Consider the following 26,395-nt stretch of genomic DNA (forward strand, 5'->3'; position numbering starts at 1 on the left):
CCTGATGTTTTGTTTGCATATGATCACCATCACAGCATTATGATTTCTTCAGTATTTCTATCAGACTTACTTCCCGCATGGCGAGGTCAGAATTCTGAGGGTTTTTATAGGTGCTGATACCATGGGAAACTTGTGCTAGAAACCTCAGGCTGCATAGTATTGATACTTTTGTCAAACCTGTTAAAAACACTTCCATGCAGTATGCAAAATTATAATTCATGAACATTCATTGCTTATTGGAGGCTATTAACAAGAACAGGCAACAGCTGAATCCCAGTCATTGCTCCTGTATATAAGTGTGCTACTTCTGAAGCCAGAAGTCAGGTTCAAAAGGATTCAGATGTGTAGACCCTAGAATAATGTACAAGATCAATTTAGTTTTAGATGTGGGCATGACCAGAAAGTGCTGGAATGTAGATTGTTGCCATGTGTATTGGTATTATGATCAGGTGCTGTATGTTGCAAATCAGACATTGCTAGCCTTTATGGTGTAAGCAAATGGAACACTCTCAATGTATGCACATGTTCGTTAATGCAGGCATACAGATATGCTGTTAGGTGCGAGATCCAATTGATGCTTAAAAGAAATTCTCAATTTGGTTTTGTTCGCAAAGATCTTGGTTCATCAAACTAACTGATCTAACCTCATGCAATTCCACGGTAAGTATACCATGTTTTCACCCGTGAAAAAAATGACGAGGAAGATTGGATGATACATCAGGGTATCGAAGCAGCATTCATGTGTGACACAATACGCACCTTTCACCCATCTTCGCCAGACACGTCCTTCCCTGCTGCTGAAAAACCATGTCCACACCTCCAACGCGCGAAGCCGGAGCGGCGGCAACGTTATACAGGACGCACAAAGCACCCGCCGTTTCAGCGCCAATTATTAGCAACGTCTGTCGCAGGCGCGCCATACTCGTATAAAATGCTGGGAATATATAAACGTCTTGATAATTATTTTCTTTCCTTATGCGCCCCAATGTCCGCAGGTATACAGCGTTTGAACCGTAACGAACTTCTGCCATCTTTAAATGTACGCGACAATACTTTTACTGCCACTATTTACATACTTCATAAGTGGTACACAGCAGGTACACTTGAAGATCTTATGCCCGTCAATTACGTCTGCTGGCAAAGCTCATGTGGTCTTCAATCGTGCTGGACATTACTTCTATTACCGGCACTTATACGCTTACACTTCTTTTATACATGCTCGCTGTGCATTCTAATCATACAATGATCCTCATCCATTACTTCTCTTCATGAGAAGAGTCTCACCAAAATTCCCTGAAGCAGCTCATATACGGAAGCCATTGGACGCTCAAAATCAATCTAGAGTTGGACACTCCATGCTGTTCCGGTATTGCACTTAAGGGCATAGCGCCCTACACTCTACTGAAATGACTTCTAGGACCTCCGTTTCGTCCAACTTACTCAGCCTTTCCTTATATGCACAGCACTGCAAAGCAAAACAAGAAAATCACGTAATATATCACTAATCCTTTGTATCACCACCAAAAACTGAGTTGGATTGTTCCCCGCCAACCGGCAAATCGCTTATGCGACCCTACTGTGTGTCCACGTATTTGCCACCCACGGTTGTCTGGGACCGCCTGCCATATCGTCTAGTTTCATATCGCCTGCCGTGCAAACCTGCTTTGTGTCTTCTACTTAGGCCAATTACTGCATTGCGAGAAACCATATCCTTGACATGGTGTGATGGGCGGACGTAACGGTATGGTGTGCTTCATTGTCTATGGCACTGGGAGGCCTCTGCCATACGTTAAGTTCTTTGAACGCTGTTTGATTTCGTACTTAAGGAGCAATTGTTTTCTCTCATACTTACCATGATCTAGCTGACACGTTGTTCTCGGCCCGGTCGGAGCGCTGCGCCCGCGCTCCGCCGCAGGTTGTGTGCTGACTGGTCAGGGTAGCGTGCGGGTGGCTGGGTTGCCGGGCAGTGATCGTGAGCTTTCCAACGTCGTTTTCGCTGTGGTTTCAGCTTGCTTAGTTTTCTACGTCTCAGGGGGAGGCCCCTGAAGACCTGGCCATCGCAGAACGAAGACCCGACCCTCGCAGGACGGAGGTGGAACCATCCCCGTAAGGTGAGGCTTAGACGCCGAATTGCGGGGAGCTTGCACGTTGGGTGGCAAGGCTGCTGTCACAGCCCGGCGGAAGTTCTGCGCCTATCAGATTGTTGGGAGTGCTTTCATGTACTGCTCGCGCCAACACGAGTTTGCATTGCATCGCTTGATGCGCACGATGTAGCCAGATGTGTTTCCATGAAGACGCGTCATTACAAGAACAAGCCAACGCGGGGAAGGCCGGTGACATTGCCCGCCTGTGTTACAGCAAAAGCTTCGGCGACGCCAAGAACGGGAGAGGTTACAGGCCATGAGACGGACACGTCTGCCGAGGTGACATGCAGTTATTCAAACAGAGCCTGCCTACATCAATATTGAGATCCTTCAGTCAGGATGACATCAGAGAGGGGAAGGGAACGCGCCTGCTGACGTAACAAACCATCGACCCCTCAACCCCTTGGTAACTGGAAATATTCTCAGCTTCACCTGCACACCCCTTCTTTCAATGCCCTTTGTTTGATTTTGCAAGCGCACTATCGCAAGCATGTATCAAACGCATCGCAAGCATCCAGTTAACAACAAACCAAGTGATTCCCCCGCCGAGATATAAAGCGCGAGTTGTCGAAAATAATTTGTTTGCGATAGAGAACCAATTCCAGTGAATTTCAACTATCACGCAATGTAGGCTAGAAAACATGTCGTCAACCATTTCATGTCATACAATCAAATTCAGCTGACTTTCCGATAAAATACATCAGTTAGGGACGCACAAGTTTCTCGATAACACCATTAATTGAATGGAACCTTGGAAAGGTAACCATCTACACCAACCCACAATAACAAGCCTCAAAAACTGCCGAAGCTCTGAAGTGTTCACTTTTACCGAGCCCTGTCGTTGCTGGTCGACCCATAGACATGCCGCACAGCTCCGCCAACCCTTCACCTCGATAAAGCGCTGTTTATCAACAAGACCATATATCAACACCTCAACAGATCACCGTTAGTACGGATAATTACCGCAACAAATGAGGCTAAACGTAAGCAAACTCCTCCCAAAAGACAACAATTGATGCGATCATGACAATAACCCATGCGACGGCTATCATGTTGAACTATCACCATTCATCAGATTACCGTTCCTCACATACCCCATTCATTAAATCCTCTGAGGACACCAAGACCTACTCGAAAAAAACGGCAGAACCGTCCCACCACCCGACATACCAACAGTCTGCATAACGCTACTTAGCAGCTGGCCAATAAAACGGAGTTTTCACCTCGCTGTGCAACCCGAGCGGATGAGAGGAACCAAAGCTCCTGCTGCGCCCACCAGCGCCGTGGTGGTCAAGGTGGAGCGCCCTCTAGACGAAACTCCGGCAGCCTCCGTCGTCTGCCGTGGCGGCGCCTCGGTCGCCTATCCAGGGGGCGACTCTGTCCACTGTCGCGCCGGCACCTCGCCGTGTGCCCCGACAGCGCACCTGCCGCCGGCTCCGACACGTGCCCCTCGCCCGCCATACAACGCTGCAACTCGCAGCAGCCCCTGCGACGTCTCACCGCCCAGAGTTGTTTGAGTTATCCAACTCGCCCCCGGATTCGGCCTCATCTTTTTCCCGGTTTGCATGAACGCGGTCCTCAGGGGTGTCCAATTGTGTGTTTTTTTCTAGAGAGGAGGGGCAATTCAAGGAGATAGCAATCTAGGCTTCTGAATATGTAATTATTAACTGTTATTAGGCGAACACAACATTTTGCTTTGATCTTTGTTTCCTTTACCAGCAATTATTTTATTTCAGTAGCATACTACTTTTGGCCAACAAACAACACCCCGTTTATGTAGGCTGTGTAATGAAATATCAGAAGACAGGTACGATTGTGTTTGTAGCGTTTGATAGGCTTTGTTAGCTTTTCCAATATTTTTGTTAGTAAAATTCCGACAAATCAGCATGCGTGGGGGGGGGGGGGGGGCGCATAACCGCACAAAGGAAAAGAACCCAACGCTTTTGATGTTCTTTCATCAAGTGAACTGTACTAATAAGCCTTCGTCGTTGCTCTTTCTTGGTGACGTAGTCTGGCAGCTTGCACTCCTCCGCTTTGTACGATCCTTGGAACGTTAGTGGGAGTTCGCCATTCATGCCCATCTCTGGCCGGAAGTTGGGATACCAGATTACTTCTCCCCTCCGGAGGACTCCGACGGCCCCATCTGCCCTCGGGCTTCGCTTGGCATGGACCTCCCTAGTCTCCAAACGCTGGATCTCTGCGAGCCAACGCTGCATGATCTCTGGATGGCGCTGGCTACAGCGTAGCTGCACCTGCACTCAGCCAAGCTCCGCCCTGAGCATGGTCCTCGTCACCTACCCGCGAACTAGCTCTCCAGATGGTGCTGGCTACAGCGTTGCTGCAGCTGCACTCAGCCAAGCTCCGCCCTGAGCATGGTCCTCGTCACCTACCCGCGAACTAGCTCTCCAGATGGTGCTGGCTACAGCGTAGTTGCAGCTGCACTCAGCCAAACTCCGCCCTGAGCATGGTCCTCGTCACCTACCCGCGAACTAGCTCTCCGGATGGTGCTGGCTACAGCGTAGATGCAGCTGCACTCAGCCAAACTCCGCCCTGAGCACTGTCCTCGTCGCCTACCCGTGAGCTAGCTCGAAAGTGTGAAACCTGTCGTAGACTGGGTGCTGGTGGTGTACGATGAGATCCCCGGGATAAGCAGTTCTGGCGTATCATAATCTGCCGTGCTGTGAGACAACATCTCGAACAGGGCACTGTTAACGCGGTCCTTGACTCCGGTGCAGCATGGTTGAAGCACGGACATCCACAGCTTCTTGCTCTTCATCCCACGACAAAGTTCCTGCACTAGACTGCTCCTGACGTTCCTCTCCTGATCTGTCAACAACAACTTCATGACGCCGTACCGGAGAATCACTCTTAGAAGGCTTTCAGCGACATCTTCCGCTCCTTCAGACTGGATAGCCCGTAAGCCATTTGCAGCAGCCTTCCCATCAGGATTTCCGGCTCACGAAAACCCCTGAGCTTCGATACATGATACCACTATCTGGATAGGAACAATCAATCTTTGTGTAGAACTTCGACTCCGGACCAGTCATCAGGACGACTGTCCTGATGACTGGTCCGGTTTTCCTTCTCAGGACGGCTGTCCTGATGACTGGTCCGGTTTCCCTTCTCAGGACGACTGTCCTGATGACTGGTCCGGTTTCCCTTCTCAGGACGACTGTCCTGATGACTGGTCCGGTTTCCCTTCTCAGGACGACTGTCCTGATGACTGGTCCGGTTTCCCTTCTCAGGACGACTGTCCTGATGACTGGTCCGGTTTCCCTTCTCAGGACGACTGTCCTGATGACTGGTCCGGTTTCCCTTCTCAGGACGACTGTCCTGATGACTGGTCCGGTTTCCCTTCTCCAGCTCTGTGCAGTCACCTCGGGTCCGCCTCTTAACATATTCCAGCTTCACGCAATCCCCTCTGGTCCGGACCTCCCTCCCACGCGCCCATCAGTCTCCCCAGACGTCGGTTCTGTCAGGTCTCCCATGGGTCAAGCTCCGGTGCAGTTGAATGCAGCTCACCACCTACGCCGTCTTGGGTCTCATCCGACTCATTCTTGAACTGCTTGGGCAGGGCGCCATCGTGTGAAACAACTGTTTTTGGTACAACCCTCTCTTCTATGGCTCGTAATATAAGCAAAAGCGGGTGCTGGCTTATGCATAGCTTTGTACTCCAAAAATCAATGCATGTGCCTAATTTGCGTGCCTCCTGCGCACGACTAAATGCTTGAAATGTGCTGATTTAAAAGAATGGACAGCGTGAGGACTTGACGCTTTTGTCGGTGATATGGATTCAACTGGCAATACGGAACAAAAATTCGTCGTTGCTCGTTGTTCAAAAAATCCCAACGTTGAGAACCAAAGTCATCTAGCCACGGCGCATCGGTGCGGATTTCCAGCGATAAGAGCGCATTAAGTTACAATGCTCTCCGTGTCATTGAGAAAGACCTAAAGGGACAGACATTTAAAAGGGCTAGAATGATTGAAATGTGAGGTGAGATTCTTACTGTCAATAAAAGGCTCTCAACACGACGAGTGGCACTGGTTTAACGGCTCCGTGCCATTCTCCTTATGCGTGACGGTGCACAGGCCTTGAAATATCGAGCTGTATCAATATACCCACTGGCTGTGTAATGGTGTCGCTCAGCCAGTACCCCTGGCGTATTGATGGTCCTGGCATATGGAATGTCCAAATAAGAACCCCAAATTCGCAATGCCGAAAAACCAGGAGCTCGGGGACATCCCCACTTCTATGGAAGGCCAGAAGCCTGTCAGTTTGCCCACCAAGAAGCGCGCGGAGCACGCGTGGAAGCTGCTGCAAGGGCTGCAAGGAGATAAACTGGCCGAGACATTTTCTTCCAATTACGCTTGCCGCGCAATCAATGGTGAACGCACAAAACATCCGAGTATACTCCGGGACATCAAAACAGGAAATCCGGTGCAGACGACCTAATTATCTACTACGCTGGCAAAATAAGCGCGCTCCCGAAGCAGAATCGCTTCCTCCTCGAAACGAAATATAATGACCTCTGTAAGAGTTTCCCAGCTGGGGATGGAATTCCCTTACTCTATCAAGCCCGGAACGAAGATCGATGGGTGCTACAATGGCCAGTCACTCATGACAAACAGGTCTGGCGGCAGGCCCTCACGTCAGCCTGCGGCGGACGGCGCAGGACCGCACACCACTGAGGAGACGATGACCTCAAACCCAGGGTTGTCAACTCCATCGAACGGGGCGCTGGCCACCCAGCAACCTCCATCTGAACTCTACTCATATCTTATCACATGCTCGAAAAAGTAAGCCGCGAAGAAACAGTCAATGAGCACGTGCTGGCACGTTCTGGTCAGAGTGTGTAGAAGACGGTCACAGTACTGGGACCCCACAGCACATTCCTGCTTGAGTATCTAAAACTCTTATGCTACTGAGGTAATGTTAAGGTAAAATAAAGCAAACGGCGAAAGGTTTTGAAAATCAAGACACCGTTATGGAATTTGCTCATTCCAAGCAAGCCCTGCCAGCCTCACCCTACCTCAAAGTCACCGTGATGAATCCGCCCTTGTGTCCTGGTGTAACAAAGTTTTGTTTGGCTCATCACTCAAATTGGAACCCATTGTCGCCATATAATCACAACTTTGTCCATTTGCTAGTGTTATGATCTCCAGAACTTCTGCCAGCGCCATGTTTCTGGCGCATCGGAATGCACCTTGGCTGCATCTAAGCAGCGGCGAAGCCAGGATTTTTTCTGCGGCCGCCCCCCCAGCCAAGCTCCATTCTCTCCGTCATTTAGAGGCCCTGTGTTTGGATGCGAGAAAGCTTTTCAGGTTCACGATTCTTTTTTGTTGCATCGGGGCTAGTTGCATGCTTTAGAACCCTTATCGGGTCTATAACTTACAAAAAGCACTGAGCCACCGCCCCATGGTGCCTTCATCTAATCCTGGAGAGGAGGTAGCAGGGGTGGGGCATAGCCGCAAAAGCCCCCTCCCGCCTTGGTTACGTCACTGATCCCAAGTGCATGCCCAAGACTAAGTCTGACTGCACACGGAAGTAATGCCAAGCGCACAACTGGCTCCACAAGTTTCATAGCAAAGAACGGCCGCCATGCTTTGCATCGTGTCTCCCCTGGTCAATTGGTTCACTAGTTAGCATTCGCTTAGGCGCGAGCTCCTTGGATGTGATGCAGGGGCGCTGGAAGGAAGACACCCACAACGCAATCCAATGACACTCACATTACCACCGAACGGAACTTCACATACCAATAATCCTACATTCCATCAACTACGAGAAGATGGAACTAGCTCCCGCTTGAGGTGTCATCTCTCCAGTCTTCTCGTTCCTTCAAAAGGGAAATATACCAGAGCTGCGATGTGGCCGCGCCTCCGGTGTATCACAACATTTGATCCAGGCATGGTAGCATCCTAAATACTAGGCTGAGATTGGAAGTGCAAGACCTTGATGTCCACCTGTTCGAAATTTAAAATCCAACTACACCTAGCCACTCTGGGTTGTGTGGCTGTCCATGCTATCATGCTATCATAAATCATGAAATCTGAATTGCAATGCTACGTAAAACAGATCGTATCATCCAAACTTGTCCGAGCTCACTCACAGGGAGCAAGGAGCCACAAAGGAGCAACCAAGTATATCTGAGGGGTACCGGTTCATAAGATCGCAATGGGCAGCAGAGGGAAAAAAATTTCCAAGAATTTCTTTTTCAGACCAAGAGATTCTTCTAAAAACTTCCAGCGGGCGCGGACAGCAAGCAAGCCGCTGGGTGACTTGCCGGGCCGGGCGTCCGCCGCCGGCCCGGGACGGCTACATGTGTAAACCGGAGCGGCGGCGGACGCCTGGCCCGTCTCGGCTTACAGATCGGACGAGTGGGCGGGGGTCGTGGGTTCCCTGGCGGCGATGGCCATATCTTGGTATTGTTAGGAGAGGCGCTCAGATTTAAGCGTTCCGCTTATGCGCCAATCCACACATCACATTACGTTCTGCTTCATATCCATAATAAAAAATAAACATCAAATACCAAACATCAAACAAACGGTAGGAAGCTGAAGCCAACGCCCCTTATGGTGAGCGCGCGCAAGATGCCGCGTCATCCGCACCACCGGCATCGCCTGTCACAGGCCGGGCGATCTCCTCGCGAGGAGTGCCACGAGCCACCGCACTGCCTGCTTCATCAGTCAGCCGACACGGCTGCTGGACTGCGCCGACGCTTCTGGGCTTTGTTGGGTGTCGGACATCGCACGGTCGGTGCTGGTGTGTTGCGCCGACCCTTCTGGGCTTTGTCGGGTGTCGGACATCGCACGGTCGGTGCTGGTGTGTTGCGCCGACCCTTCTGGGCTTTGTCGGGTGTCGGACATCGCACGGTCGGTGCTGGTGTGTTGCGCCGACGCTTCTGGGCTTCGTTGGGTGTCGGACATCGCATGGCCGGTGCTGGTGTGCTGCACCGACGCTTTTGAACCTTGTTGAGTTGATTACTAAGACAAGTTAGCGTTGTTTCCTTCAACTTGCCACTGCCATCAGCTCGACACATATCCACGACAGTTTCCAGGGTGAGGAATGGTCGTATCGTGAGTGCCTGCGTATCGAACATCACGCCTAACGCGTGCGGCAATCCCCTGGTCGATGCGTCCACTATAGATACGTGTATTGCAAGGAATCGTCTTTACAGATCGTGGATGCGTCGAGTGTTTCTCATTCGTCTCGTCTACAATATCGGACATCAGCCTGTCCAGAGCTCCCATGCGCTGTTGGCGTATGTGAGCCTCGCCATCGCCTTTTCCCAGGACAGACGTAGCAGTAGAAAACGGGTCGTCACAGTCGATGTCAATGGTGCGTGCTAAAGTCGGCTGCCTATCTGCCATACATGGGGTTTGCCATAAGTCGCGTTTGCACAGGCTCTGTGCGGGGCGGTGCAGTCACTGCTGCCGAGACTTCAATACGGCGTGGTCGCTAGCCGTGGGGCGCAACACTGCGGGGCAGCCAGAACACCGGAAATCTTCGTGCAGATAATGAACAGCCTGTTCATCCTATTGAGAGGTGCATATGACCAGCGGGCCAATGCAATAATGTTTAATTGTGAGTATGATGATGCGCTTTGCAAACCCATCCCGCCATCAAATGAGTGAAATGCAATGCAATGATGATGAAAACGTGCATACGGTAAGTATACAAGATAGGACGACCGGAACATCGAGCTCTCTTCGTATCGATGATAAAGAGGCTGCTAATGGCAGGTGTATATGACCAGCGAACCAATTGCATGGAGTTCAATGCCGAATATGTAGGCTTAAGAACATGTAACATTATGCGGCCAACCATATCGATGAAATCGGCGAGGAAATTGAAGACTCTTACGAGAAACTGCCGCAGAGATGACCGGCCGGGATATCCCATTGCCTTCGAACAACAAAACAAAGAACATCACATTACTGAGCGCAGGTGCATGCAGCCAGGGCCGAAAGCGTAGAAGCTGATGGGGAGTATGACGATTTGTTAATTACAAGTTTGTATGCTTAGGGCTTAAAACGCAGTCAGCGTGAAAAGCGAAACCTGCACTGTTGGAGATGGCAGCACGAGCATCGGGCTACCCTTTTACCAGTAACAAGTGGGTTATTACTGATAGGTGCGCATACTCGCAAACCGATCAGCAGAACCAACACGCGCCCGGGTGGCCGGTTGCATACGCTAATGACCTCTCGCTCGGGTGGGGATCAATTTGACCCCGCTGAGATCTCAGGAACTAATAGAGCTAGAGACATCAAATTCACAGAGTGCATTAACCTGTGCGTTAACTCACTTGGGTGAAAGTTTGACGTTCCTAGATCAGGATCTTTCGGTCAGTTAAGGTCAAACGAGGTCAAATTCCAGGATGGTCTGCAAAGGGCCGCTGGAACATAAATAAGTGTTCTAGGCAAAACGTCACATTCTCATCTAAGGTCAATGACCTCGTTTGATCTTTTGGGGGTTATGGTGACCAAAATCCTACAAGACCACTTTGAGTTTGCATTTGGATAAGCGACGTAGATTGCACGAGGCAGTATGTCCCTAAAAACAAAATGTTGCCCTGGCTCATTCTAGGTCAGTGACCTATTCAGCACCAGAAACTATCCCATAGAGCAAGCCCTGGAGAAATAAAGCAGGTTTATTTTTACCTCGGCCTGACCTTTATAACTAACCTTAGGTCAATGCAATTTGTTCACTCAATTGTTGTGTTGCCTAAGAAAGCATCTCAGAGGTGTATGGCTTCGCCTAACACTCCGTTGTTGGACAAGATTGAACGGGTGGGGGGGGGGGGGGGGGGGGCGGCTATCTAGCCGGCCACCCGACCGCGTGTTAAAGTATCATTTGCCGCCCATCAAACAGTAACTGAGGTTTAAGGTTAGACCAACACAACTATCAGGTAAAGTTATACTTAACACAACCAGCCTAGACGCACGTAGTTCCCATTCAGTTAAGGGGGGGGGGGACTGTGCCCCCTAACCGGGGATGTGGTTTCCTATATTCATTGATCACTTTTATCTAATATTTTTAATTACTCACAATTTTTAAATTTCAGTTCCAAAAACCTAATTTTGAGTAACTATTCCCCTGTCCCCAAATCTGAAAAGAAAGTGCGTTAAATCTGGGGAGAGAACTGTAAGTGCATTTTAGGGGCAGTCTCGGCTTTTTTTCTTCCTGTATCACATTCAGCCGTCCCTCAGCCATACCTGTTTTGTAACGTTGTATCCTTGAAGCGTTACATTTATCGATATCGTGATTCTACAAGCACCTGAAGACAATCTTACTTGGCCTTGTGACATCATCGTACAATCAGCTGGAACCGTTGACAGCCTTCATTATCTTGTGCATGATCATTACCGGCGCAGAACTCAACTACCTATCATGAACCCAATTAACCACTTGAAACCATGCAATTTTGGTATCAACACATGCAAACGACATTTTTGAACGCCTCTGGCGTCCTCATTTAGCTTTATATACACTATCATAACAATGAAAAGTGTTTAATCTCACGTCTGTCCACTGGTCAGTACGCTAAGTGTAAGGTGCGACGGATAGTGTGAGAGACCTGCCCCAGCGGCGTCCTGCATCTTGCCTCAAAGCCGCTGTTTCTCTTAGCAGCAGAAAGCCTTTGATAAATCCTTGTCATGTGTCGCTCCAACGCCTCCCGTTGAACTCTGAAGCTACCGTTCAGTTATCCACAGAAAAGCTGTTAAATTGGCGCGACTTCTTAACGCTACTATCAGTGTAGATAAACCCTTTACAGCAGATCATTAAAAAACCGCACCGCACCTTAAAAATTGACGATTGGCTACGTTTTTTTCGAGCCAGTCAGACTCTCACGACATGAAAACAACCAATGGCACCCCGGTGCCTTATACGGAACCGAATCCATTACCGCGTGGTGTGCTTTCGAGCTCATCTGTCTCAAGTGGTACGACGATTTAAAACTCCGCGTGGCAAACTAATCACCTTCGTCGCAAGATGCCGTGGCCAACCACGATTCCAACGACCAGTATAAAGCTTAGTTATTTACAATTTTGTACTGTTTATTATGTGAAGTGAATCTTGGCTGTGAAAAGTACTGAAATCTGTGAAAAGCACAGACCTGAGAGACGTTGAAAGGCACTGTGCCACCACTGATCTGTGACGCCAGCACTGTGCCACCACTGGTCTGGAACGCCAGCACTGTGCCACCACTGATCTGTGACACCAGCACTGATATACTAGAGTTTGTAGCACGCTTCCGCCATCTGCTAAAAACTATGCTAATCATAGCTGCTACGTTCGGCAACATCGTGTGGCTTAACTTGCTCATACAGCGAGATGTCAACTTTCTGACATGTGCGGTACACATGCTCACGCTGCAAGCATTAATGAATACAGACCGCTATTGAGCCTTCAGTTTCGTCTAACTGGGGTGCTCTGCTGTAGAATGGTTTGGTCTGCCGTAATTTGCTGCCATTTTCGCAATTTTGTCACTATTTGGCTCGCAGAACTTCCGTTTTCGTCACGGATCATAACCGATAAGTCAGAAGCTTTTTTCACCTCTGGCTCCTTCCGCTCTATTGCGATTAAGCCTCGCGTATATGTCTTCACTTCTCAGACCACTACATTTTAATGGTGTTCCATATAGGCTTGCAAAGCAGATCATCGTGCTCGTCATGGAATCGTACGTATTCGGCTCGCTGGTGATATACACCTATAAGTAATCGGCTCGCTGGTCATGTACACCTTTCGCCAGCGGCTTTTTCATTTGTGCGAATATTTCGATGGTCCATGGTTCGATGGCTGGTCCTAAGCATTTCACTCGACACCGAGTATCGCGCCGGGCATTAGTCTCGCCACCAGTGATGTCACGCTAGTATTAAGCAAAGATGAAGCGGGAGTCACCGGAAGGTTCTAACTCTTTCATACGGCCTTGGCGTCTGCTAATAGACAGCTTTAACACAAAAAGGGCTTAAGGAGCTGTTCATTTCTGGGCAAGCTGTCCAGTGCGGCGGGGGTGTCATGATGCTTCCCGCGTCCCTCCATCCGCCAAGCTCTCGTGACGTCACCGGTTTGCGATTGTTTCCCCGGGGAGCAGCTGTACTGGCGGCGATGGGAGTATCGACGCGTGGCAGCGGTCTTCTATCCGATCATGGCCGGCCTGTCTTGTTTGTTGCTTGGACAATGAGAGTGCGTGTCCACGGTGTGTTACTCCGCTGCCAGGCGCCCCGGAGTAATTGCCTGGGACAGACACATCGCTTGATAGAGGAGGCTTTTATTTCAGATGCATGTTCACGGTACCACAGGACATCCTCGCACTCTGACTGGCAGGAATATGTGCTCGTGGGATGGTCAAAACCGACCACGCGACATTATAGTCGCCATTTAAAGTGTGTTCAACACATTTGGCCCAAGACGCACCTTGCTCTTGTTCGACACGACCGAATGGCTCAACGGTATAACATTCTGAAAATGAATCCGATTTAAAACTGCAGATCGTGCACGAACCCGCGTTCACGAGACTGAAGAGCTTGCAGCGACAACCCGCGCGGCGGAAGGCAGCGGGGTGGGAGCAGCGACAACCCGCGCGGCGGAAGGCAGCGGGGTGGGAGCAGCGACAACCCGCGCGGCGGAAGGCAGCGGGTGGGAGCAGCGACAACCCGCGCGGCGGAAGGCAGCGGGGTGGGAGCAGCGACAACCCGCGCGGCGGAAGGCAGCGGGGTGGGAGCAGCGACAGCCCGCGCGGCGGAAGGCAGCGGGGTGGGAGGGGCCCGAGGTGGTAAGGAGCTCACGTTTAAATGCATTTCTCCTCACTGACCAAAAGAAGACAGGGCGTTTAATGACACTAATCTCCAGGTACTGTGAGATAGCTAACCGACTCCGCTTTCCGCTCAGCTCTAGCACGGCTAATTTTTTATACTGGATTTGTTTGGCCTAGAATGTATTCTCACCAGCCAACTTGGTGTTGTTCTTATCTTCAGTTTTGCTTCTGTTTGCCTCATCGTCAGTGGGGGAATCTCTTCTGAAGTGTAACATTGACATTCATGTCGTAAATTTGTCAAATTGGATCGCACAATTTGATGTTACAAGATCATAGAACGAAATAGTATGTAGGAGATGATTCACTGGCTCAGTCCAGATATAACGACTTAGACACGTCTAACATTATGACTGACATCATTGCCACACGATGCTTTGACAGCAGGCCATCGAAGGTAATGCAGCTTTCACTCGGATTAGAACGATATCGAACGAGCTAATGCGCTAGGACTCCATGAAAACCACAACGCACATCTGCTCTACTCAGAACATCAGACGAATGTATTCTCTGTGTCGACTGTGCACACGGGCTAGTTTTTATCAAGATAGGAGCCAGGAAAGTGTTTAGCCCAGGTCGTGTTACTGTGGACCGTAACTTTACATGGTAAAACTTAATTCTCAACATCGTTCTCGCGGCGAGTGTGTTCTGCTTCCTATAACCACTCCCAGGCTAGCCAGGGTCATTACGGGCAGCTGGCTTTGTTAGACACGGGTGAGGTCATTGACACATATGTGTGTTAGTCAGTCAGTCAGGTTGATGAGCCTATATGCTTTATCGATCTGGTTTGACTTCCGCCCCCCCCCCCCAGCTCAACCAGTGACCTTTCTGCTATGGTCACCTGAGGAATGCAAAAACAAGCCTGTATCGGCAGCTCGGGCCGGCAGTGGGTCCGAGGCCCCTCTTCGGGCCACACCGCAGGTCCGCAACGGACCCGGTCGGCCCGTTGGAGGCGCCGCGGCCGGTCGGCCGGCCGTTTTTGCGTGGCCATCGCCGGCCATCCCGTGAGAGTCTGGCGAGGGTCGCGCCGGCGCCGCTGAGCGCGGTCTATTGTCGGACCGGTTCGCCGCCCTCAGCCCCGACCGGTGCCGCTCTGCCGGCGCGCTCTGCGCTCTCCCCTCGGAGGGCCGGCCGCCGCGCCGCCGGCCCGGACCGCTGATCAGTGTCCGCACCATGGCCGCGGTGAGTGCGCAGACCAGGGCTCGCCGGGATGGATCTGCAGCCGGCGAGTGTGCTGCCGTGGCTCTGCGAGTGACGGCTGACAGGGTGGTGGTGACACGTGGCCTCAAGCTTGACCTCTGGTAGGACGGTCACTAACCCCAGCATTGGAACAAAGACGGTAGACGACCAAGCGACGTCCATAAATAACGCTGCACGTTTTTGCTCATTTCTCTATCCCCTCCATTTGGTTATGATTTGGTTACTTCCTCCTTCCCCTGGAAACGCTGCTAGAACAGCTTTTTTTAAGATCGCTTCTAGACCTGCAACCCCGCTCGTACGTACCGTTATGCTGTCCAAAACTCCATCCCCTTGTTACGCTACGGTTACCCTCAACCAATCATCTTCCTTCCTGAATGTGTACCGTAACGTGCCTCAGCTAACGTAGGATTTTTCAGCTGGCATTGGTAACCTAAATGTGCGTACTCTGCTTTTAAAGAATTTGCGATGCGATGCTGCTAAGATCTCAGGCTCTAAGAGAGCTAGGGACACTAGAGGCAGAGGTAATTAGAAGCAGGGGTAGGGGTGACGTGGGGCTAAATGTGTATAAGGCTCCGTGTGATCTCACTTTTGTCAAAGTTTAAGGTCCCTAGATCGGGATCTTTTCAACAAATAAGGTCAAACAAGGTCAAACTACGGATAAGTGTCGGAGGTGCCCTCAGATCTGCTCACGCAACCAGCTGTAATCTAAATACGTGCTCCATATAGTACCTGTTATCAGCATTATGTTAATAGTGGTTTTATGATGTCAGTGCCCTTATGTCATTATTAGAAAATCGAAATGACCAGAAACCTTCGGGGTTATTTTGGTATTCAATTCTACAATTAGCGTAAAGTGCTACCCTAGGAGACATGCTCCTGAGAGCAAAAGGTAAATCGAGGTCCATTTAGACCAGTGACCTTCCCTCCCTTAATGGCACTGAAATGGAAAACTTGTTGACGTCTTCGTGGTCCAGGAAGAACAAATGGGTGTCAAAAACTGCCGTAGAACTTCAAGCCGTCCAGAAATAACGCAGTTTGGTTTTGACCTCGATCTGACCTTCATTCCTGAACTGAGGTGATTGAAATTGGTCGCAACGTAAATTTCAATAACTGTATCGCAAAAAAACAACATCAAAGTCATATGATTTCGTCTGATACTACGTTGTCGCATCATGTTGAACGATTCACTAGGAATTGCTTTCAGCGACAGCCTTGACCTGTCTTTGACCTGTCATAGGTCAGTGACCTTACAAGATACATAAAACTTGCATACCGAGTGATGGACTATTCCATTGCCTATCGCTTTACAGAGTTTGGGAAGGCTGTGCCGCGCTGTTCGGAAGTTACTTTGGAAAAACCTTCCGAGCCCATTTACCCCAGCTGAGCGCGCGTTTTAAAAGGGAAACGCTGCAAAGAGAAGACTCGCAGCTCGTGGGCGACGTTGATTGTATCTCACTCAGGCATCAGCTTATACCCGCTTCTCACATTAGGAATGACTGGTTACTTACCTAAGTTTGTTCCTACTTCACGCTTCAGGAGATATTTTAGGAGGCAATAATAGGATGCATCTCGAAGCGCAGCCTTGTGTTCATGCCAAGATCATATCACCTCATACAGTAAAGTTCTAGTTCGGATAACCCATGTATATGTCTGCTAATGAATGCGACATTCTTTCTACCTCTTTTCTATTACCGGATATTTACGTATATATTACGCTTTAGAAAACTATTTGCGTGCGTTACGAATTTGGGCCGCAGGGGTGCACTGGGTTTTCAGGATCTACAAATTGTGCCAACTCTGCAACGCACAGGTACTGAGTGGCAGGTGAAAACGCCTTTGGTTCGGTTAGACCAGTCTGGGTGGAACAATTTTGTGATCGATGATCTGGGTACCTGCGTTCTGCCATTTCTTAGTTTTCTAAAAATGTTGGTTTAAAGATGGTCATTAATCTATAAGTATAAATGTGTTTGTCTTGCAATACATCTGGTCACTGATATGAGTTAAGTATTTATGTTCCGAAAGCATCGAATCAACAAGACATAGCTATTTTGCGAAGCTTGGCGTAAGAATACAAAATAGGTAGTCAGGAAAACGCCATGTTATCGCCAGCAGAAAACACATACACAAAAACTATTAATAGCAAATCGAGAATTATGATGAAACATGCTAACGCTTACCCGATATCTCCGCCTCACGATTTTCAGCATCAAAACTAAACACGGACAATTATATCCATGCTTGTTGCATTTAACGAAAGCAATCCTCTCCCTCATTTTGCATCACTCTGGTGCTTGCACCGCTGTCTGAAAACATCGGGCATAAGCTGTTCGCAACGTCACCTGAACCTAAGTCTGAGGCAAGCACATGTGCGATTTTTTGCTTTAAATCCGCATAACACACATTTTGCGGCATCTAACAAACACCCTCGTGTAAACGCCTTGAAAACTCCCATTCATGTTTATTTTTCCAGAGTGGTTTGCTTAGCCCTTAAAAGCAATGACTTGACAAAAACCGACAGGAAGCTGCCAAAGTCTTTCATGCAAGTTTCATTAAAGCACTGCCTCCGTTTTACCACAAGCCTCCAGTCGCGTGCGCCCCACTTATCCAACAAAGGCTCATTGTGTTCCAAACTATGCTGAGAACCATCGCCGTACCGGTTAGAGTCCAGACGGCATGTACCGGAGCTTGTCCAATACCATCGGTACTGTACAGTCCTGCCTGCCGCTGCCTTGGTTCCAGAGCATGTTACACTTTTATCAATACAGTGCAAAGCAGGTTGCCTTCTACTGTGCAGTTGCGTTGTCTTGCTGGGAGCTGCCGCGAACCATTTGTCGGTCGGTCAGCGCCAGTCGCCATCGCGAGCTTAAGTCACCGAGCCGGCGGCTCAGTCCGTCCCAGCTGTGCGGTGCGCGTACCGCACAGGTAACGGTCTGGAACCGCCCGTGGTCGGCAAATATCGGTCAGGGCCCGATCGGCTCTGCCCGATCCACCGGCGACCGGCGGCCCGCGTAGGATCGTGCCTGAGCCGCATGGAATCCTGTCCTGAGCAGCATGGGATCCTGACGACGGCTGACCCTCCTCCCTGCTCCGGCAGCTCGTGATTCTAATGGTGGCCGATCCTCATCCCTGCTCCGGCAGCGTATGATCCTGTCGGTAGCTGATCCCGCCTCTCCTACTCTGCCAGTGTGTGACGATGACTGTGACTGGCCCTCTTTCTCCTGTTCTGCCAGTGTGTGATAATGACAGTGGCTGACCCTCCCTCTCCCGTTCTGCCAGTGTGTGACGATGACTGTGGCTGGCCCTCTTTCTCCTGTTCTGCCAGCGTGTGATAATGACAGTGGCTGACCCTCCCTCTCCCGTTCTGCCAGTGTGTGACGATGACTGTGGCTGGCCCTCTTTCTCCTGTTCTGCCAGTGTGTGATAATGACAGTGGCTGACCCTCCCTCTCCCGTTCTGCCAGTGTGTGACGATGACTGTGGCTGGCCCTCTTTCTCCTGGTCTGCCAGTGTGTGATAATGGCAGTGGCTGACCCTCCCTCTCCCGTTCTGTCAGTGTGTGATGATGACAGTGGCTGGCCCTCTTTCTCCTGTTCTGCCAGTGTGTGATGATGACAATGGCTGACCCTGCCTCTCCTGTTCTGGCAGTGTGTGATGGCGGCAGTGGCTGATCCTCCCTCTCCTGTTCTGAATACGACAGCATGTGATGATGACAGTGGCTTACACTGCCTCCCTGCTCTGACAGCATGTGATCCTGTGTGCGGCGCTGCTGGCCTCGGCGCTGGCCTCCCCGCTGCCGCAGGAGGACGTGGTCGAAGCCGTCCCGCTGGAGGCGGAGTTCGACGAGGCTCAGCTGGGCAGCGTCATCATCCGGCCGCCTCGCGTCGAGAAGGTCACGCACGTCACGTCCAATCACCAGTACCAGAAGCTCTATCCCAAGAACGGCAAATACAAGTGGGTCGGCGGGTGATCTTGCTTTACTAGTTGTAGGTTCTTGCAAGCAGCGTTTTAAAGATGATTAGTACCGCTGACGACTGGACGTTTGCGCTGGAAGTGTTTGAATTTCAGCGGTATATGAATTTGGACGGATATGCGGACGCCGAACGTCGCACTGGATTATTTGAGACATTTCAATGTTTGCTGAACTAAGCATGCAGCCCATCAGATATTACTAAACAAAAATCGTGGGCATGATTAGATATTTATCTTACAACATGCTGAAGAACTTTTAGATAACGGGTTGGAGGAAAACTTCCTCGAACTGTGGCTCATCAAACTAGAAGTTAAAGCTGCTAAAATTAAATGTGAAATTGCTATCAATGCTAAAAAACCGTCAGGAACAAGTGGTCGGAATTCATTATACGAAAAGCTAATCGGACAGAATAATCGCAGCACGCGGATAGTAGCGGTAAAATCGCCCTTCGCACGGTGTGTGCTCCGGCCTGTTACGTCATAGCGGCATCGAAGTCGATCTCACCATGATACTGGTACGTTCCTTGTGTGTCGACATACCAAATGGTCAGCGATTAAGATAACCCTGCAAAAGCCATAAACCGTAAGGATGGCGGAGCTGAAAAAACAACAAAGAAGCGAACAAACAAACAAACGGTACAAATGTCGCCGGATTTTTTGGTAATGCAGGATTTGTTGACACGGGCCTGCTTCAATGTATTCGGCAAATGGTGTTTTGTGTACACAAAGGCCGCAGATGCTGTTACAGACTATGTCATTGGTTATGTTATTGTTGTCTGACACGTGATGTGAGACGAGATTTATCATGATCGGACAGAGGCATGGATATTTAGACAGAGATCACACCGGGTATCGATTACTTTGCTATGATTCCCATGGTATCTTACCATCGTTTCCACGCGGATACTGCGTACATCCACAGCCGCCCTACACTGTGAAAACTATCCGCTTGAGGGAAGCAGAAAAATCCTGGAGCTGCTGTCCTTTTTGACGTTGCAATATATATGCTGAGCATGGCCGGCCTCAGCATATTATAAAGCATTGGATGAACGACGAAAGCTTGCAATCAATGACGCTTCTCACGCTATCCTGCTGGACGGGGACTTAACTTTGTACCAAAACCGAAATGGACAACTAGGATGAGCGGCAACGAAACCCATCTTAAACCTCAGGGGTATTAAAATGGCCAGCCAAGTTCACCACGAGAGTCCTTATTCCGTCGCCATGGGCTTATTCGTCATTTCACGTTTGCGGTGATTGGTCTTAATGATTTGGTCTCGTGGGACCCAGTTCACGTGCAAAAAATGACGAATAGGTGCATGATGACGAGACGAAGGCCTCTGCAGCCATGTTTACCGGCTATGTCAATAAATGTGATGAAAAACGACAGGTTTCACTCCTTTTTCTTCCAGTTACGGTGTGCTTCAGACCTGACACCAAATTAGGCTCCTGTCCAGTAGTGTTTGCGTAAAATGAGCTTAAAATATATATTATGGAAATTCTCGGCGTTTCAAGGCAGTCCCCGTAGCGACGAATTAGCCATGTTCAGCCATGGCCGCTCGCATTCATAATCAATCCTAATGATCACTTGGTACCGTCATTTTACCGGCATCGTTAGGCACACTAATTTTCAGCATGTCAGTATGGCGGAAGTATCCAGCCCGCTTTTCCGCTCCGCTCATCTCCACGCCCCGCCCCGTCGCGCCGGAAGTCCTCTGCGGCACTCGACCATGTGTTGGCCCCCACGATCGCAGCCTCGCTCCAGCATCTGCACAAAACCCGAGCGTGGGCCCCTGTGGAACATGCGGCTCGGTGCAGACGACTGCACGATGGACAAAGCATTGCTCCACCACTTATCGCTCTACTGAATTCTCTTCTTTTCAAATGACCATTGTTGGCCAAAAGAGCTCGGACTAAACCTAATCGGTGTGGGACACAGCAGCATACCATCGCCTTTCAAAGCGAGTGATCAATGTATCCCACAAAATTCGCTTAAATTACCGTCGGAGACGTTACGGAGCCTGCGTGCATGAGTCTCCCGTCACAAACAGGCCTCGGTGTCTTCGAAAGTCCGCTGAAAACCCGTAGAGGTACGATTAAGCCGATGCACCGTTTCTATTAAGCAATCTCACGGTCCACGGTATTGTCACGCGCCTTTCTTGGTCACGAGATCACTGGAAGGCTTTGCACGGCAGGTTTAACAGTGACTGGGCGTGGTTCTTCGATGACGGGGCTAGACGAAAGAGCAACGACTCATCATTGTGAAAACAGCCTTCAGTTGAATGCATGGCCAAACCGGAAGGTCAAGGTTGCGGACTTTGGCGTTTAAAGCTATCCACATATAGTTGTCGGAAATGTTCCTCTTTTCTTTAGGTTGTTTCAATTGCGCAAAGGGCACAAGTAGTGGTTTATTTCCGTTCAGGTCTTAAAGAGTGATATTCCTCCATGACACGATATGTTCCGAATGTGCAGCACCATTGACAATTCGTGGGTGTATGTGATGTGGCTATGCCATGGCAGCCTTGTCTTTACCTGGCGAATCTGGCAAGTTGTCTAAATTTCCGAATATCTGTATACGCCATAGGTCGTTCTCCAATGACGGCTTTTGCAGAGTACGTTCTCATGAGTGATAATGTTCAGCAGGAAATAACGTGCGCAAAACATGGGCTCAGTCCAACACCGCGCTTGCCATGACTCGGCCTCGTCGAAGAACAGCAGACCAGTGAGTTCTTCGCTGGGAAGCCAGAGGTGATTGAAGAACTTCCCGGAGCTCGCTTTTGATATTTCAGGGCCCGGGTGCCCGATTAAGCTCTGCAAGATGGCCAGGTGATGCAAGGGAGCTTTGACCGCGGTGGAGCGCAAACCACCGCCGACGTGCAGAGTAACGATGATACAGACAAAGCGCTCGAACATAATTCACTGGGAAGTTCCGCAAGAAGGCGAGGTCACGCACGGGAGCTTTGACCGTAGTGGAGCGCAGAGCCATCCCCCGACGTGCAGACTAGCGGGCAAACAGACAAAGCGCTTGGGTACCCATAATTCGCTGTTCAGGTGCGACTGATCTCAAGGCAAGAATATGTTGATCCTGTAGATCTTGTGTTTCATACATGTTGTAGGGTGTAGCATTTCGATGCAGAAACTCAATTTTCGCAGAGGCTGTTCATCTTGGGAATGATCTAAGCTCCAAGAACTCACGATGATCATCGCGTAGTCGTACTTCGGCCAGCTTCTCTCGGCTTAAGGCGACGAGTCGGTCTTTGCAAGAGTAAAATCTCTCCTGCCAACTCTCAAGTCACTGCCAGCTACGGATGTCTTCAGATCACGGGCTTATCTTGCTTCGATCAGTACGCTTCAAGTGCATCTTGAAACGCTTGGACAAGGAGATCTGTAGTACTGAAGATGGGCTGAAGCATGTGGAGAAGGACGCTTCTGTCACCAGTTCGAACATCTGATGGCGACAACTGAAGCAAAACAGTTGTCGTCCAAGCTTTAACGAGGAGGAACCACGGCAAGGTGCTAGGTCGTATAATTTTTTTTTATAATGGACCATGAGCCTGGTCCTCAGAAAACAGCTCTTCAGCTCCAAAGAGACTTCTAGCGTTTGCGAAACGGACCCAGCATTGTTACGGGACTGTAAAGCGGCTGTTTGAAACACTCCTCTGAAACCGATTCTAAGAATGGCTGGCAGTTATCGACACCTTTCTCCTGTGATATTTGAGAGAAATCGTGCGTAGAACGATATTTAGACAACGCCCTCCAGAAACTGCAAAACATTCACAATTAGAAAATATCCCAGAATTTATCTCGGCGCCCGGTGTGATTGGATTTCGGCCAACTTCTCTCGGCCTAAGGTGACGAGACAATCCTTGCAGGAGTAAAACTTCTCTGTCCGAGTTTACAACAGGGCACGAGCGTGAAGGCATGAGGACCAGCGACCCGCAGTGTGTGGTAGCCTGCATGCCCTACTACAATCTTTGGGTATTGGTATTTGAAATTTGATTTATGGCAGTCTGCAGTGCCCACTGCGCCTTTTGATTCTGAGCTACTGCCAGATGCACCTGAGTACAGATAAGCAAAGATGACCATATACTGTCGGCTGTCGAAATGCCTTAATCTATGGCTCGGTCACAACTGATGTTTTCTAACAGCTGGCTCAGCACACCAGATAGCGAAAAGTCATCAGGATGTGCAATACGACAGTGTTCCGCACTGGTAAATAGGACAGTGTTCGGCGCTGGTAAATACGACGGTGTTCAGCACTGGTAAATACGACGGTGTTCGGCACTGGCAAATACAACAGTGCTCGGCACTGGTAAATCTATCCGGGAGTAAGTTGTGTCGCTTTTTTCTATACTTTGGTGTCGGCGTCTCAGAGCCGGCCGGGCCAGCAATGACTCTTTGGATGCTGCAGGTTCGGCTTTGATGACGACAATCAGTTCCGGGTGGAGGAGCGACTCGGAAACGGCCATCTTCGGGGCATTTATGGATACAAGAACGAAGACGGGTCCATCACAGCCTTCATGTACGTACGCTAGCGCTAACTTTCACTCCTGGATGTGGCACAGTGTTGTGCCGCAAAACGCACTTGGTGTTTTTCATGGTATTGTGTGCATTTCACATCTGTGACACGTATTCCATCTCCAGTGCTTCTGTGTGCGGAGCTTTCTGGCGTGCGGTGAGATGTTGTTGCCTTCGAGAACGCAGAGTTGATAATGGTGTGGTAAATTTTGTCTCGAGAGGTAACCGTGCTATGCATTACTTGACCTTCTCCAAAACACAGAACTAAACTGATTCAGAACTGGATCACTTTTTTGTGTCACTTCACATAAGACGTTAAAGGGTTTGGGCCTTTTTAGATATATCAACAATTTTCTCAATTTCAAAAAGTACATCATCAATCCGAGCGCACGCAGGGAACGGGAAATAGTCACCTTGGACCGTTTGCTTCGGCCAACACCACTATAGCGTCATCGCCTTCGATCCTTCCAAAACGAATTGTCACTGTCGCATGTCAGCATCCGTTGTTCAAGACAGGCGTTTGCTTAGATGTTACGGCGTGAAGAAAGTACGGCTGGGAAGAAGGTCAAATCTCTTGCAGGAAGCTGGCGTCATAGTAGGGACGGAGGGGCTGAGCAGCTGCATCAGAAGCTGTCAAGCGCATGACCAGGGTTTTGTTTATGAGGAGGGACGATGTTGGCTATTGCCAAGCGCCGGAGTGATGCAGTGATGCATTGATATTCAGGCTGGCTTCTAGGACAGGTACATCAAAGGTGGGCATCCGTTCAAAACAATTTCAGTGATGTGTCATGATTGGAGCGAATCGATGCGTCGCTATATAATACCTGGATGCAGCCTGCTAATCCAGGCAATTAAACTTGACCCGAAAACTGGTAAAGATCATATTTGACGATTTATGTGATGCTACTGCTTGAACATCTCGTCTTAGCGGCAACTGTTCGACACGGGTGTATGTTCTGTGCCCAGGTACACGTACGACGGCGAGCGGTACAAGCAGGTACCATACACGGTGGAGGACATTCCTGATGACCTACGGATCGCCCCCGAAGCTCAAGGACCGCCGCGATTCGTCCGAGGGAACCCGGAGATTATCGATGCGGAGTAGCCGGCGGTCGCCTACTGCAGCAGCGCCATCCTGTGCATATTTCCGGAGGCAAGATTAATCACAGCTGCAAATTTTTAGTGCTTTTAAAATTGGACCAAATACACGAACCGATCGGCGGTAGTCAATGTGCGTTGCTTGGCAGTTGGTGAGAACAGGACAGTTGTTAACAACAAATGTTTTCACGAAGAAGTTGGTTTCGAAGAAACTACTTTGACCTAGCACTTCCATGAGCGCAGTTTACGCGCTTCCTAGAAGCAGAGGAGCACATTTCCCACCGACCCAAAAATAATATTATTCCCTTCGTGACCCCCTGGCGATATCGTCCGAGTAAAACGGCAAATTTTGTGTTGCCTGTGAATGGGGAAACGTCTAAGAAAACGCTTACAGATCGGGTAACGTATCACCACATGGCAATATTTCCAACCGTGTTGGTTCAGCCAGGACACTTTGAGCCGCCGCGTGACCTGATTGGGACAGCCAGTCGCCGACCTCTTGTTGGCGTTGGTAGTCCTGAGTGGTGGTGGTCTGGCAGTCACATCGAATTCATGAGAATTGGACATTGGGGAACACCATCGCCATTTAGTAGTCTTTTATATCTCAAGATCTGCTAAAGGGTCTTGCGTTAGCAGATGAGTTCGGACTGAAAGCAAAAATCGAGTTGGATAGGTTTATGCAAATTTCCTCACTGAAGAATTCGTAATACCGGACCTTGGTGGCCGTCCACCATATGTTTCTCGACGGGAAAGAGACGCTAATATTATCATTTATGTCCTACGTTTAAAGGAATGACAAACCAGTTATCAATAAATTCTAGCAGACGCATTCAAAACAAGTGTGTTCGGAATGCACTGTGCAAACACGGGTAGCGGTAACACACTAGCTTTAGAAATAAAGTAAAACATTAGTGCGGTTGAGAACACATATTCTGATCCGATTTGCAAGTCACATTCATCTGTCTACAAAAATTATCCTGTTGCTTTAAAGAACTGTTTGATGTTGTGTGATAATCGTAAGTTGTTACCATCGCTGACGATTGTGAGTTGGAATAACACTTTAGCGAGCTTTGGCTTGAATGGGATTTCATCTACAGCGTCAGAACAGTCATGATATAACCTAGCCTGAATCTGCCGTGGCTAGGTTATGGGCTTGGAAATATAACACTGACAATAATCGACCTCCATCATGCCAGAAAGCACTGGTTAGACAACCTTATCAAGCAGACATGGTTGCCTTTGCACTACTCGATATTTCAAGTTGTGCTCATAACCATAACTGAAAACTATTGAAGACAGATATTGTCCTTTTAACGTCGCTTATTATCGACAAAAGAAGTTCATGATGCAAAAAACCCTGGGGCTCAAAGCATTCCCTATTCACAATTTGATTAAATCATTCGCCGGCAAGACCACGCAAGGTGTGCAAAATCGTGTTTCGCACGCATTACGATCTGAGCGTTTGTCAAAATTTAGGCATTACCATGTCATAAAGCGGTTTAACTGGCTGGCATAGCAGGGGTTGGCAGTGCAATTCAGCCAAGTCGGCAATCCAAAGGAAACCACTCTTGGTCTGGTTCATTTATGTTCAACCTTCCAGATTGCCAGCGAACGTCGGAGGCTTCAGGTGTGACCAACCGTTTATGGCGTATGT

At 49.4% G+C, this 26,395-nt stretch overlaps 1 protein-coding gene across 2 annotated transcripts; it reads left to right on the plus strand.

Annotated features, from left to right (window-relative positions):
• The first annotated feature begins 15,055 nt into the window (after positions 1–15,055).
• LOC119101469 (uncharacterized) lies at positions 15,056–24,873 on the plus strand. 2 transcript variants are annotated; one of them, XM_037224811.1, is made up of 4 exons: positions 15,056–15,139; positions 18,899–19,107; positions 23,537–23,647; positions 24,610–24,873. In XM_037224811.1, exons 1-4 carry the CDS (start codon positions 15,131–15,133, stop codon positions 24,746–24,748), a joined length of 468 nt encoding a protein of 155 aa, XP_037080706.1. In that variant the 5' UTR covers positions 15,056–15,130; the 3' UTR covers positions 24,749–24,873. The 2 variants fall into 2 exon arrangements, with proteins under 2 accessions (XP_037080706.1, XP_037080705.1); XM_037224810.1 differs by lacking the exon at positions 15,056–15,139 and adding an exon at positions 15,354–15,452.
• The last annotated feature ends 1,522 nt before the right edge of the window (positions 24,874–26,395 follow it).

This window comes from Pollicipes pollicipes, unplaced genomic scaffold, assembly GCF_011947565.3.
Source record: "Pollicipes pollicipes isolate AB1234 unplaced genomic scaffold, Ppol_2.1 Scaffold_4881;HRSCAF=5763_pilon_pilon_pilon, whole genome shotgun sequence".
Taxonomy (NCBI): Eukaryota; Metazoa; Arthropoda; class Thecostraca; order Pollicipedomorpha; family Pollicipedidae; genus Pollicipes; species Pollicipes pollicipes.